The sequence below is a fragment of the Ischnura elegans genome, chromosome 10 (genome assembly GCF_921293095.1).
Source record: "Ischnura elegans chromosome 10, ioIscEleg1.1, whole genome shotgun sequence".
Lineage (NCBI taxonomy): Eukaryota > Metazoa > Arthropoda > Insecta > Odonata > Coenagrionidae > Ischnura > Ischnura elegans.
The window spans coordinates 27104394-27116476 of NC_060255.1; the positions used below are offsets into that span (position 1 = coordinate 27104394).

The 12083-nt window shown below is 39.0% G+C and overlaps 1 protein-coding gene across 3 annotated transcripts in view; it reads left to right on the forward strand.

Moving 5' to 3' along the window:
• The window catches only part of LOC124167329 (alpha-L-fucosidase-like), a 30850-nt gene that overhangs the window by 3548 nt on the left and 15219 nt on the right, over window positions 1-12083 (forward strand). For 2 of the 3 annotated variants that reach the window (XM_046545313.1, XM_046545312.1), the window contains exons 2-8: window positions 4044-4182; window positions 4538-4644; window positions 5079-5236; window positions 7099-7300; window positions 10683-10823; window positions 11016-11178; window positions 11651-11789. In XM_046545313.1, the coding sequence (XP_046401269.1) occupies window positions 4044-4182; window positions 4538-4644; window positions 5079-5236; window positions 7099-7300; window positions 10683-10823; window positions 11016-11178; window positions 11651-11789 (1049 nt within the window). Of the gene's footprint in view, window positions 1-3820; window positions 3942-4043; window positions 4183-4537; window positions 4645-5078; window positions 5237-7098; window positions 7301-10682; window positions 10824-11015; window positions 11179-11650; window positions 11790-12083 lie in introns of all 3 variants that reach the window. The other variant, XM_046545314.1, reaches the window with a different exon arrangement.

The window sequence follows — 12083 nt, forward strand, 5'->3', positions numbered from 1 at the left end:
TGTAGGGTGGCGCATGGGCCCACCAGCTACCTGAGTCAGTCTTATAGTTTTTATGGTTGGTCCTTTCCTCCCCCCAGTGCTTGTGGCTCAGTACCGACTCAGGTAGGTGGTGGGCCCGTACACCAGATACCCGAGTCAGTCCCATACAGTTTTTATGGCCAGTCCTTCCCCCAATTCCCCAGCCCTCGCAGATCCCCAGGGTCCTGCCAGCTACCTGTGTCGGTCCCATAGAGTTTTTATAGTCGGTCCTTTCCGCTCCCCCAGGTGCTTGCGGACCAACTTGGGTAGCTGGCGGGCCCGTGCGCCACCCTACCGTACACAGACTATAATATTCTGAAGAGTAAGGGTATTAGTTATGGATAATGTTGTAAAAGTCAAACTATCAGTAAATTTTTGAAGCCTTTCAAGGTATATCACCAGCTTATTCACAGTTTGTTTTGTATATGAGCGTGGAACAAACACTTTTGTGTTCAAATTCAGCTTTAGTTTCACTGTGGCACTTTGTGCTACCCTATGGTTCCCTATTTGTAGGAGCAAATTCCAATTTTCCACAATAAATCCATGGGAGTGGTTGCTTGATTGTGCATGGTAAAATTGTCAAGTAAAAAAAAGTACTTGGGTAAAATTAAATTCTTATGAATGGAAACTAATTTGTGGCACACTTACAAATACTACCTATGTTGGCTGATGCAAGGGGAAGCCAAAAATTTCTTCATCCAAAGTAAATATGTGGGTTATCCTAATAACTGAAACCCAACCTCAAATTAGTGGCCTCTTGCAAGATCTATATGCATGCTCTATTCAGGGTGATCAAAGATGTTTTCAGGAGGAGAATGTATTTCTTACTTTATGAGATACATAAGGGTATGCAATACCACTACCCAGAAGGTAGTTATGGAGGATCTCGTTCAAAAAAATCAATGTGCATTAAATGCATTGCCATTGTTTCTTGAAGTGGCACCATGGAAATTTGATTTGGAAAATTATATTTTTGATAAGTAATACACTAAGGAAGTTTGAGGAATAACACGAGAGTTTGTTGTCTTCAGTGCTCCCCCGTAACTCACCATTGGCTCTTCTGTATGTTGTTATTTTCAGATGTTCGTTGGTTAGCAACCAAATGTATTTATGTTTACTCTCTGCATCAATATTCTTCTGACCTTATGTTAATTAAATGAAGTGTCTTGAGTTAAAGTTACATTTTTCACTCAGACCAAACCAGTGTCTTCTACAACTCCGCGTTAAAGAATCTAACATATGTCTGTCTTGTTTATTTCATACTAGGTGATATTCATTATTATCTTAAAGCATCCCATTATAAACCAGTGAAATTGATGATGCACTTCATCTGGCATACTAGTGTGAAAGGTTACTTTTTTGATTTATACGAATAGCCACAGGAAAAAATTGTCCAATACCACCCTACTTTTTACAGCTGGTTTTTAGAAATAAAAATTAATTATTACCCAATCAAATAATGCCCAAAACTCCTCCATGCTGCACCAAAACCTCTGCAACTGTACAGCCAGCCCTAGGTCCATAGAAAGAGGGTCCTGCTTTGACCTACAGGCTGTCATAAATTTTCACTTTCTTGTAACCTGATTATTTATCTTGCCCAGAAATTGCAGTCTTATACTATTGAGAAATGGTACTTCATTAGGAACTTGTACCATTTAATTGATTTAATCAGAGAGTTGAGGGCCTGCTGGACCAATCTAGCAGTTGGGTTCAACATGAAATCCTTGCACAATATTTTTTTCATGGAGAAGGTAAATGCCTATAACATATCTATCGATGTGAAATAATGCAATGCGGCGATTTCACTCTTTCAAAATTACATCTTTTTGGAAGCTGAAAAAACATGACATCGCAGGAGAGTCAGTGTGTGATGTCACAGCAAGACACCTCTGCTGCTGCCATAGCAATTGTTTCGTGTAGAATGCCAAAAAATGAAAACAACAAAAAGGAATAACCATGGTCTCACCATTGTCACTTGCCATGGCCAACCTTTTTTGTGGAGATCCTCAAAGAAAAATCTCAGCAGACTTTAAAGCCCATCAATTTTGAGATACATGGATAATACCTGAACAGCTAAAACATATATCTGCCAAGAAATATATCTAATTCACTGACGAGAACGAGAATAATTAATGGCTCCCATTTTTGGATGTACTCCATTTTTATCTCCAATAAGGCAATGGAGCACTGGGACATAGTATTCCAGAAGCCAAGAAACATAGAAATGACCCTAGTGCGGGACACAAGAAAACCAGAGGAGACAGCAAAGAATGGGGAGATCGATATCCTGATTATGCCACCACAACACCTGAAAAGATCCCAAGAGCCTGATTAAAACATGGTAGTATCACTGAAAACAACTGCATCACAAAAACTACTGCCTTCTATGAAAAGTAAAGGACCATGTGACTGAAAATTCAAGAGCAGCATCTGTGAAGTCAGGTGTTATTGAGGAGAATATATCAGGCAAACATCGAGAATCCTGAAGTGGAGGATTGAGGATCATAAAAGGGGCCACGAATGACTGGTAGTTCCATCTATCTGAAATCCCCTAACACATAAACTGTGTGCACTAGTAACCCTACTCCCCCACCCTTGAATTTTATAGTGTAGGGTAAAGAGTGTGTGTTTTATAAATATGTATTTCCTTTAGCCATTACTGTCTGATTCTGGATCGACTCCAGCAATGAACCAGCATAATTTTTAATGGTGTCTGACTCCATTAATTTAATAAATTAGTAACTTCAGCCCTTTGGATCATTTTTATTTCATTTAAAATAAAAAATTAAAATTTTTCCACTCCAAAGTAGATTATCTGAATTTTACCCTTAATTCAGAATATCATGGGAGACATGGATGACATCAACCGGTGGAAAACCCGAGAAACTTTTCTGCAACTGATACGCCGGGAAAACCTAAGATCATACAGAATATCATGCATGAGAAAGAAGATAACATGAAAGTAATGACTTCCAAATTATTTTCTGGAGAGGAGGATACATATGCCCAGGAAACTTCACTTAGGGTCTAGGAATTTTAAAGAGATTAGCCATTACTGTCTGATTCTGGATCGACTTCAGCAATTAACCAGCATAATTTTTAATGGTGTCTGACTCCATTAATTTTATAAATTAGTAACTTCAGCCCTTTGGATCATTTTTATTTCATTTAAAATAAAAAATTAAAATTTTTCCACTCCAAAGTAGATTATTTATCTGAATTTTACCCTTAATTCAGAATATCATGCATGAGAAAGAAGATCAAATGAAAGTAAAGACTTCCAAATTATTTTCTGGAGAGGAGGATACATATGCCCAGGAAACTACACTTAGGGTCTAGGAATTTTAAAGAGATGGAAGTATATAAAAGGCATGATCAAATTTAAATGTGCGGTGTTCGAAAAGCTCGTGTGTTGAAGTTATCCTGATGATTAGATTACCATATGATCATCTGCATGGAAAACGAACTTTGTATCAAGGTAAATTTTTCCCCATGCAAGACAGTTTCCAGGGGTTGGAGAGGGGATTAATTCATGGTTGGGGCACATTTACAGGGATTCATTTGGGAGGGATACACTTATGACCACATCTCTACTTCAACACTGTTCATGAGATAGCACTGAAATAAAGCAACATTCTCTGTCATCAAAATGGGGATTCACTGTTTCTGGCTCAATGAATATTTTAATAGTTTTCCTATTGATCTAGTGACTTAAGATTCCACTGAAGAGCTAGGCATTGGGCTTATAACCAGAAAAGTGGGAAGTTATATTATTTATTGGATTTGTTTCTTGTATCAATAGGATTATCAAAATTTTCAAAAATATAGAATCGGAAATCAAAGACTCAACAAAATTATACCAGAAAACTTCACTATTTTCAAGTTTATGAGAGAATGAAAATCCTTATGCATACAATCAAAAGGTATATGTACAAAGTACACATATTTCTCTTGATAGTATGAATTTTTTCTTTTGGCAATTAATGTGGATGTTCATTCTTTTTATTTTAATAATCTTGGTCCAGAGGGTGATAAGGAAGCTGTGGAGTACATGAAGAAGTATTATCCTCCAAGTTTCACATATGCAGACTTTGCTCGGGACTTCAGAGCAGATTTATTTAATCCAAGAGAATGGGCTACAATTTTTAAAAAATCGGGTGCTAAGTAAGTATTTTAATTTTCAAGTGGTTTTTTCTGATACCTACTACATATTTCATTAGGAGCATAGTCTAAATTATTCAAAGAAACAACCCCAGACTATCCAGCAGCCTACATCCCTGCCTAAACAGAGTAACCTGCAAGTGCTCACAGGGTGCAAATATTCTGTACTGGAAAAATCATTTGCCTTGACCAAATTTTGACCCAAGTAGCTTAATTGGTAGAGCTCCTGGTACAAATCCTGGGGATCTGAGTTTGAATCCCAGTCAATTAAATGATTTTTCCTGTGAGGAATTTTCACATACTCCGGCTATAATTTTTATCATGTTATGATTTTCACAAAATGATTACCGATTTACAGGTATATCGTTTTGACAAGCAAACATCATGAGGGGTATGCTATGTGGCCATCAACATACTCCTATAATTGGAATGCAATGGATGTTGGGCCCAAGAGAGACTTAATGGGTAAGTCTGGAGTTGACATTTCAGTGGCTTACATAGATCATTTTCAGGATGGTCTGTACCCCTTCCATACGTTCACCCATGAGGGGACTACCATTAGCAACTATGTGTAAGCATTGCTTTGGCCTACAACTAAAGTGTAAGTGAAGAGAGGTGACTTCATCTTTAACGAGAACCAACTCTGCTTTAGCGGTTGTTAAACTTTCATTATCCCCTAGAGTTGCACAACGTTCTTTTACTGACTATTCTCTGTATTATTCATTGGTTGTAAAGAAGGTGAAGGAAGGCTTTGGTCCTTTTTGTTATCAATCGAGGAATCAGTCTCTGAATGAAATCCCTGACATTTTTCGTGTAAATTTTGAAGTATTTGAAGCCAAAATGATTCAAGAGTAACATAGCAATTCTGAAAAATGTTTTTTTTACTCTCTTTATTTAAGGTGAGCTTTCACTAGCTGTGAGACAGGCTGGTTTGAAGTTTGGAGCCTACTATTCATTGTTTGAATGGTACAATCCTCTCTATGGGAAAGACAAAAAAAGTAACTTTTCAACGCACGAATATGTAATAAAAAAGATGTTTCCTGAATTAATTGAAATGGTATGTCTTGTACCCTATGCATACAATTTTCTCTTTGTGATATTTTCTCTATTTATTATGTTGAAGGGAATTATGTTACAGTCTGGCCGCCGAGAGTTGTCCAATGACTGGCAGAAGGGTCAAGTACGGGGTAGGGGGCATGGTTGCTATGTAAGAAAGGGAAAAGCCCACGTCACGTATGTAAACAAAAGGCTTCCCGGAAGAAAGGAGCCAGAACAGACGAGGAGCGTGAAGGACCCAAGGGAAGAATCCCTTGTTTTGATGATTTGAAGAAAGGGCTTGTTTTGGTGGTTCAGGCTTGTTTCAGTGCTTCATATGCATGTGACAATGTTGTATGATTAGGCGAGGGTATGAGGTGCGTTTGAGGGACAGCAATTCGCTGAAAACCGTTCTGGCGCAGGGTTCTCCGCCCCAATTTTGAACTGTCATCTGACAATTCTCGCTGGCTGGACTGTACACATTTGGTTGTTTTATTGATATGCTATTTTAATTTTAAAATATAATAATCAAGTCAGCAGTTTGCGACAAACAGATCACGACAAAAATGTAATTCATCAAGACTTTTTACCACCCCATGGCTCCCTAGTTCATTGGACAGTTCCTTATTGTTTTTCAAGCCTGAAAGGCTGTTTTGTCATAACTTTGGCGGAGGATGTCAAATCTCTTTTCTGAACACTGATGAAATTTATATTACTTGCCGAGTAGCAAGGTCATCTGAATGAGAAATAAAACCTCTGGCCTTTAATCTCCGCAACTATTTCCATTGGATTCAGAATTGATGCTCACATACTAACACATTGACCTGGTCCTAATCCCATTGACAAGAAGACATTTCCATTTTCTTGGGTTACACAGCATTCAGAAACCAAAGTCAAAGCATGAAGGACCTTGGATACCACAGACATTGGTACGGTCTTACAAAAAACTGAAGGTCTATTTTTGTTATATGGGTCTAAGTGAATGTTTTACTGAATAATGATGAATGCAGTCATTCCACAAAGCAAGATTTGAAATGTCCACATTTACCACTACTGTTAGCTTTTGCTTTGGTGTTAAATTCAGTCATAGTTGACCCTTCTTCGAAGCCATATCTCCTCAGAATTGCCGTGATGGACAGAAAAGGAAAAACACAAAGCTACGTGAACCTTCATGAAATTACGAAGAGAATTGAGGATCCTGAACAGCAAACTGATCTGTGAGTTGACATGGAGAGTCAGATTCTATTTTCAAAGCAAGGTGAAGTTTTTCACAAGGCTATCAATTCTTTCAGCTGGATTTATTTTTACATTTCTTTTTAAGCTCTTCATACTTTCTACTTCATTTTGTATTATGCAATACATACACATCAATGCACCTCATTTCTGGCTGAAAATTCTTCTTTATACCAGTCCCCAGCATTATCTTCAATTTATCCAAAGATCAGTTTTTACACACTAATTTTAAGTTTTATTATATCTCTGATGCCTCTTATCTTTAACCCTAAATACATAACTACTACGACCCTGCACATCTTTCCGATCCATCCTTTTTTGCAGTGCCTTCAAGATATAGCTTATATGTGTTTTCATTCCAGTGTAGACTCACTACATTACATAATCATTACTTAAGCTTAATTTAACAAATATTTACTTTCCATCCAATTCCATTCAATTTTCTTCTTCTTGTGACGTAGTTGATAAGCATAAATACCAAATTTATACCACTGAACTCAGTAACCAAACTTTTTGATACAATTTTTCAGAAAGTATGTTACAGATCTTTTCCTTCTTTTATTAATTATTTTGCCCTTTTTGTGTAAACTTTCTGAATTTTGAAAAATATAGGTGCTTAAATATTGAAATATTTCTGTACTCTTTCTCTAGGTATCCACCTATCAACCTGAAGTTCTCTGGTCTGATGGAGATTGGGAGGCGACTGATAAATATTTTTTGTCTTTACCATTTCTTGCATGGCTTTACAATGAAAGTCCTGTGAGGAACACAGTGGTAACCAATGATCGATGGGGTCAGGGCACTAGTTGCAAACATGGAGGCTATTACTCTTGTCGTGACAGATATAACCCTGGTTAGTGCTAAACTTGGCCTTTCTAATTACGTAACTACTTGCAAGGCAAACATATAAGGCAAAGTAAAACAAGAAACATTAATTAAATTAAATTTCTGTTATCAAAGGTGTAACGTTTCAATTAATTTCACTTCGTTTTCACGTTACTTTCAAACATTTTATTTCACTTTAAAATAATACAAACTCGGGAGCAGGGAAACACCCGTCCGCCATAACTATCACAATCCGAGTCCCCCCTTTTCATCTCCTCCCGCGCCGTCAACAATCCCAACAATTACCTCACTCCACCTCTGCTGCTTATTATTGCTTTTATTTCGTCACACCAACAACCAAAACAAACCACTCAAAATTAGGTGTTACATTTGCCCCATTGGAAAAGAAAATGGAATGACATGCAATTTTCTTTTTCAAAGCCTTCAAAAACAAAGTATTATGGGTTACGGGCGTGGCCCCAACGCCTTCAGTTTTGAACTTCCCCCTTTCCATCACACAAACACAGTTCACTCGACTTCACACACCGGCATTTCATTATTCCATCTGTCACACTTCTCTTACTTATCACTCCCCTTCTCCGTTCACTTTACTCATTCATTCATCACTGTCATCATTCATTCCAAGCATATAAATACCAACCATGCACTTAATAAACAATCAACAAACACTCCTGCAATCATCCATATCAAATTATTACACATGTATTTACCCTCACTTTTCTCCTGTCACATCACCCTTCCACCGTCTCTCCAGGGTATAACCACTCTCGCCACCTATCTAATTGCCCCATTTTAAATTTTACTCTCCTCCTTTTCTCCTTCCTCCTTCTTCTCTCCACCCGACCTTCGTCCCTTCTTACGTTACCTTCACGTATCCTAAATATTCTCGCGATCCTCTCAGAGTCACCTTCTCCCGCCGATCCAAGCTCGGTTATGTGACTGCTTCCTTCCGCCATCATGGAATTGACAAGGTGCTGTCGCTCCGGTTGGCGCGCCTCCGCTACATTGTTTAGTGCAGGCCGCTGATCAGCTGATCTCTCGCCCGGCCGGTGAAAGTATCCATCGCCGAGAAAGTCATTGTCTCGTCGTCCCTCTCTCTGCTGGCTCGACGCCTGCCACTCCCGCTGCTGCGACTTCCTCGAGTCCCATCCGTGCTGCTGGCTGTGCTGGAACGCGCCTCCCGACGTCCTCCACGCACGCTCCTCACGGGGTCCTGATGTATGCCTCCCATCGAACGTCGGTACCTTCAACTGTACCGCGGATGTCATTGTGACGCCGGGTCTCGCGTCTTTCTCACGCACGATGCGTTGGACTGCTTCCTCATCTAGCCCAGCTGCCTTTGTGGTGGATTCTTGTCCTATCTCGTCCGCCATCTTCCCGGGCACTTCCTCCGCTTGTTTTTCCTTTCTCCCCTCACATTCTCGCCGAAACGCCGCTAGCCCTTGGTTGATGCTTTTCATTGTCTCCTCCAACTTTTTGTCTCTTTCTTCTTGTTTGCTATCTCGCCTCTCCAATTCTGCTTCCCATTTTCTTTCTCGACTCTCCCGTTCTGCTTCCCATTTTCTATCTCGACTCTCCCGTTCTTCTTCCCATTTTCTATCTCGACTCTCCCGTTCTTCTTCCCATTTTCTATTTCGACTCTTCTGTTCTTCTAGCATCTGTCTTAGTAGCACCCGTAGGTCACTGTATCCTTGGTCCTGCGTCTCCATCTCAAACTCATGTGTCTCTATATCTACCCCTTCTTTTATCAAAAGCGGTTTTAAACGCTCCTGCAGCTCAAATTTCGCTCCTTGGGTCGTCGATCCCCGATCCCTCAACAAACTTTGTAAATCTACCTTTTTCAGTTCGTAAAATTTTTTCACTCCCGCCATCTTGAATTCCCGCTCTCTACGACGCGACTCGTTCCTCAGGCGTTCCGTGGTCTCGATCCTCTCGAGAAGTCGTGCCCTACACGTTGCGGCGCCAAAATGTAACATTTCAATTAATTTCACTTCGTTTTCACGTTACTTTCAAACATTTTATTTCACTTTAAAATAATACAAACTCGGGAGCAGGGAAACACCCGTCCGCCATAACTATCACAATCCGAGTCCCCCCTTTTCATCTCCTCCCGCGCCGTCAACAATCCCAACAATTACCTCACTCCACCTCTGCTGCTTATTATTGCTTTTATTTCGTCACACCAACAACCAAAACAAACCACTCAAAATTAGGTGTTACAAAGGTAATGATGAACCTACCTAGGTGAATTGATAAATAGGACATCCTTGCTAGCAATGATGACACTCACTTTACAACAGCTCTTGGATTTGATCACAGAATGTGTTTTCAATAAACACTATGTTATTGATTAAAACTACTTTTCATTGCTATTATGGAGCCCTTCCACCATGTACAAGCTTCAAGAGTTGATTTCTGTTGTGAAAATTGTGCTTGACTCACACTCCCATTTCCATTTATTAAGGGAAGGGTAAACTAATAATAGGAAAGGTTAACACATGAGAACCTGTACTTAAATCCATTAGATATATAAAGTAATTAATTGTGTTCCACTGGTGAACATAAGTTTACGTGGAGCATTTGCCAATCACTACAAATGTCACCTCCCTACATTCAACTTGCCTCTCTAATTCATAAAATATTAATTCTATTCCTTTTCATTCCTATTCTCTTCCTCCCATTTCCCCTCCAGATGAAATACGATTCATTGTCGTATGATTTGAAAATCCCTATGTCACTCATTACTTCCTCTACGTATACCCTATCCCCACACCTTGAATATCCAAGTCTTTTCTAGTCCTCCTTCTAATGGCCAATGATTCTGTACTGTAAATCAGTAACATTCTTGATCCAACTCCACACCAGTCTTTTCTTTACTCTCCTATGTATTGATCGTCTCAGTATATATGTACGCAGATCCATGCATGTATGCATCCTTTGCTTATGCAATTCTTTTACAGCTGTTACTCTGTTGTCCTTAAAGGTGTTGCCAAAATAGTTGAACTGCTCCACCTGCTTAAATTTTTGTCTTCCTAATTTTACATGTTAAGGTACTTAGGTTGATATGGTGGAACTGTTTCATTGTCTTTTAATTAAATAACACGTAATCGTAATAAAGTGGAAACTTTCATTTGATTCACCAGTAAGTAGATGATCTACTTTTTTGTCACTCCTCTCATTCTTTTCTCCCAATACTTTGCAAAACCATATAACTCTAGTTTTTGTGCAAACCATTGTCAAGCCAGATTCTTCACACTGTTTGTCTAACTTATCGACCAGATTAATGTGTGTTTGCCAATATTCCATAGATACTTGTATACCAGGTATCCGTGGAATCATGATGTACAACCATGAGCATTCTGTACAGTTCTTTCTTCCTTTTTCACCAGGTACCTTAGAGACACATAAATGGGAAAATGCTATGACCCTTGACAAAGATTCATGGGGATACCGAAGAAATGCAACTTTAAATGACTACTTGAGTATTGAGGAGCTCATTAAGACATTGGTGACCACTGTAAGCTGTGGAGGTAATGAAAAATGTTGAAAATACTTGATATCGACTTCAAGGACTGCTGGTGGCACAAACATTCTGTGAATAATTTGAGTTAACGTTTGAACATTATGGGACAAACACTTTATATAAGAATAATTATTAGCAAGATTGATGACCAAGGAACTTGTGTGAATCAAATTTAAAAATTATTCTTCTTTCAAAATAGGGAATCTGTTGGTCAATATTGGTCCAACGCCCTATGGCACCATCCCTCCAATAGGACAGGAACGTCTTGAACAAATGGGTTCGTGGCTTCAGATAAATGGCGAGGCAGTGTATGGCTCAAAACCTTGGCTTTTCCAAAATGACACAAGTAATCCCAGTGTGTGGTGAGTTAAAATAGAGTACATACTACATATTTGAAAGAGAGGTAAATATGATCTGCTGACTTATTTTAATAGCATGTCACAAGTTTAGTGGCCTATCCCAACTGAGCAGTGATTAGCAGGCATTTGGAATAACCACACTCCCAATGGTAAATTGCAGTAGCTCGCCTAACAGGAGTATTTTGTTAGCAATCTTCACTGACTCACAATTAAGTGAGCTGGGTACAACCTTGTGCACATTGTAAAGTGAAGGTCCACAATATGTTCTATTTTCTGATAATTGGTATTAAAGCCCATGAAAACCAATGACCTACCTGGAGATTTCAGCTTAATTCAGCTAATGCTTTTAATCTGATGTATCTGATCTGAAACATTTTTTTCCTTAACAAAAATCTTGACTCAATACCCTTCATTCCCTATAGTAGCTAGTACTTACTATCGATAGCAAAGTGACATTTTTACTATTTTCCTTCAGGTATACAAAGAATGCCCAGTCAGGATTAGTGTACGCATTTCTTTTGGAATGGCCTCACAGCAGAACTCTATATTTAGGAGCAGTGAGTGGAAATGCTGGAACAAAAGCTACAATGCTGGGATATGATAAAGAATTACAGGTATTTATTTAAGATAGCCAAGACATTCTTAATCTCTTAGAAATCTTCCTTGACCTCAAAATTCATGGTCAAATCTGCTGCTGCTCTGAAATAATTAGGATTACATTTTATTGATGGTTACGACCCTGTCGATTTCTGTAACAATAAAGTCTGTTCATTGTCTGTCAGTTGGCTGTTCGTTCCCTGTTCCCTGACCAAGAGAGAACAGGCAGGCGACTGTTCGTAGAATGTAAATTGGAACGCCTTGTCTGTTCCTTGTCTGTGAGAAAAGGGTTACTTGTCTGTTCCCTCCCT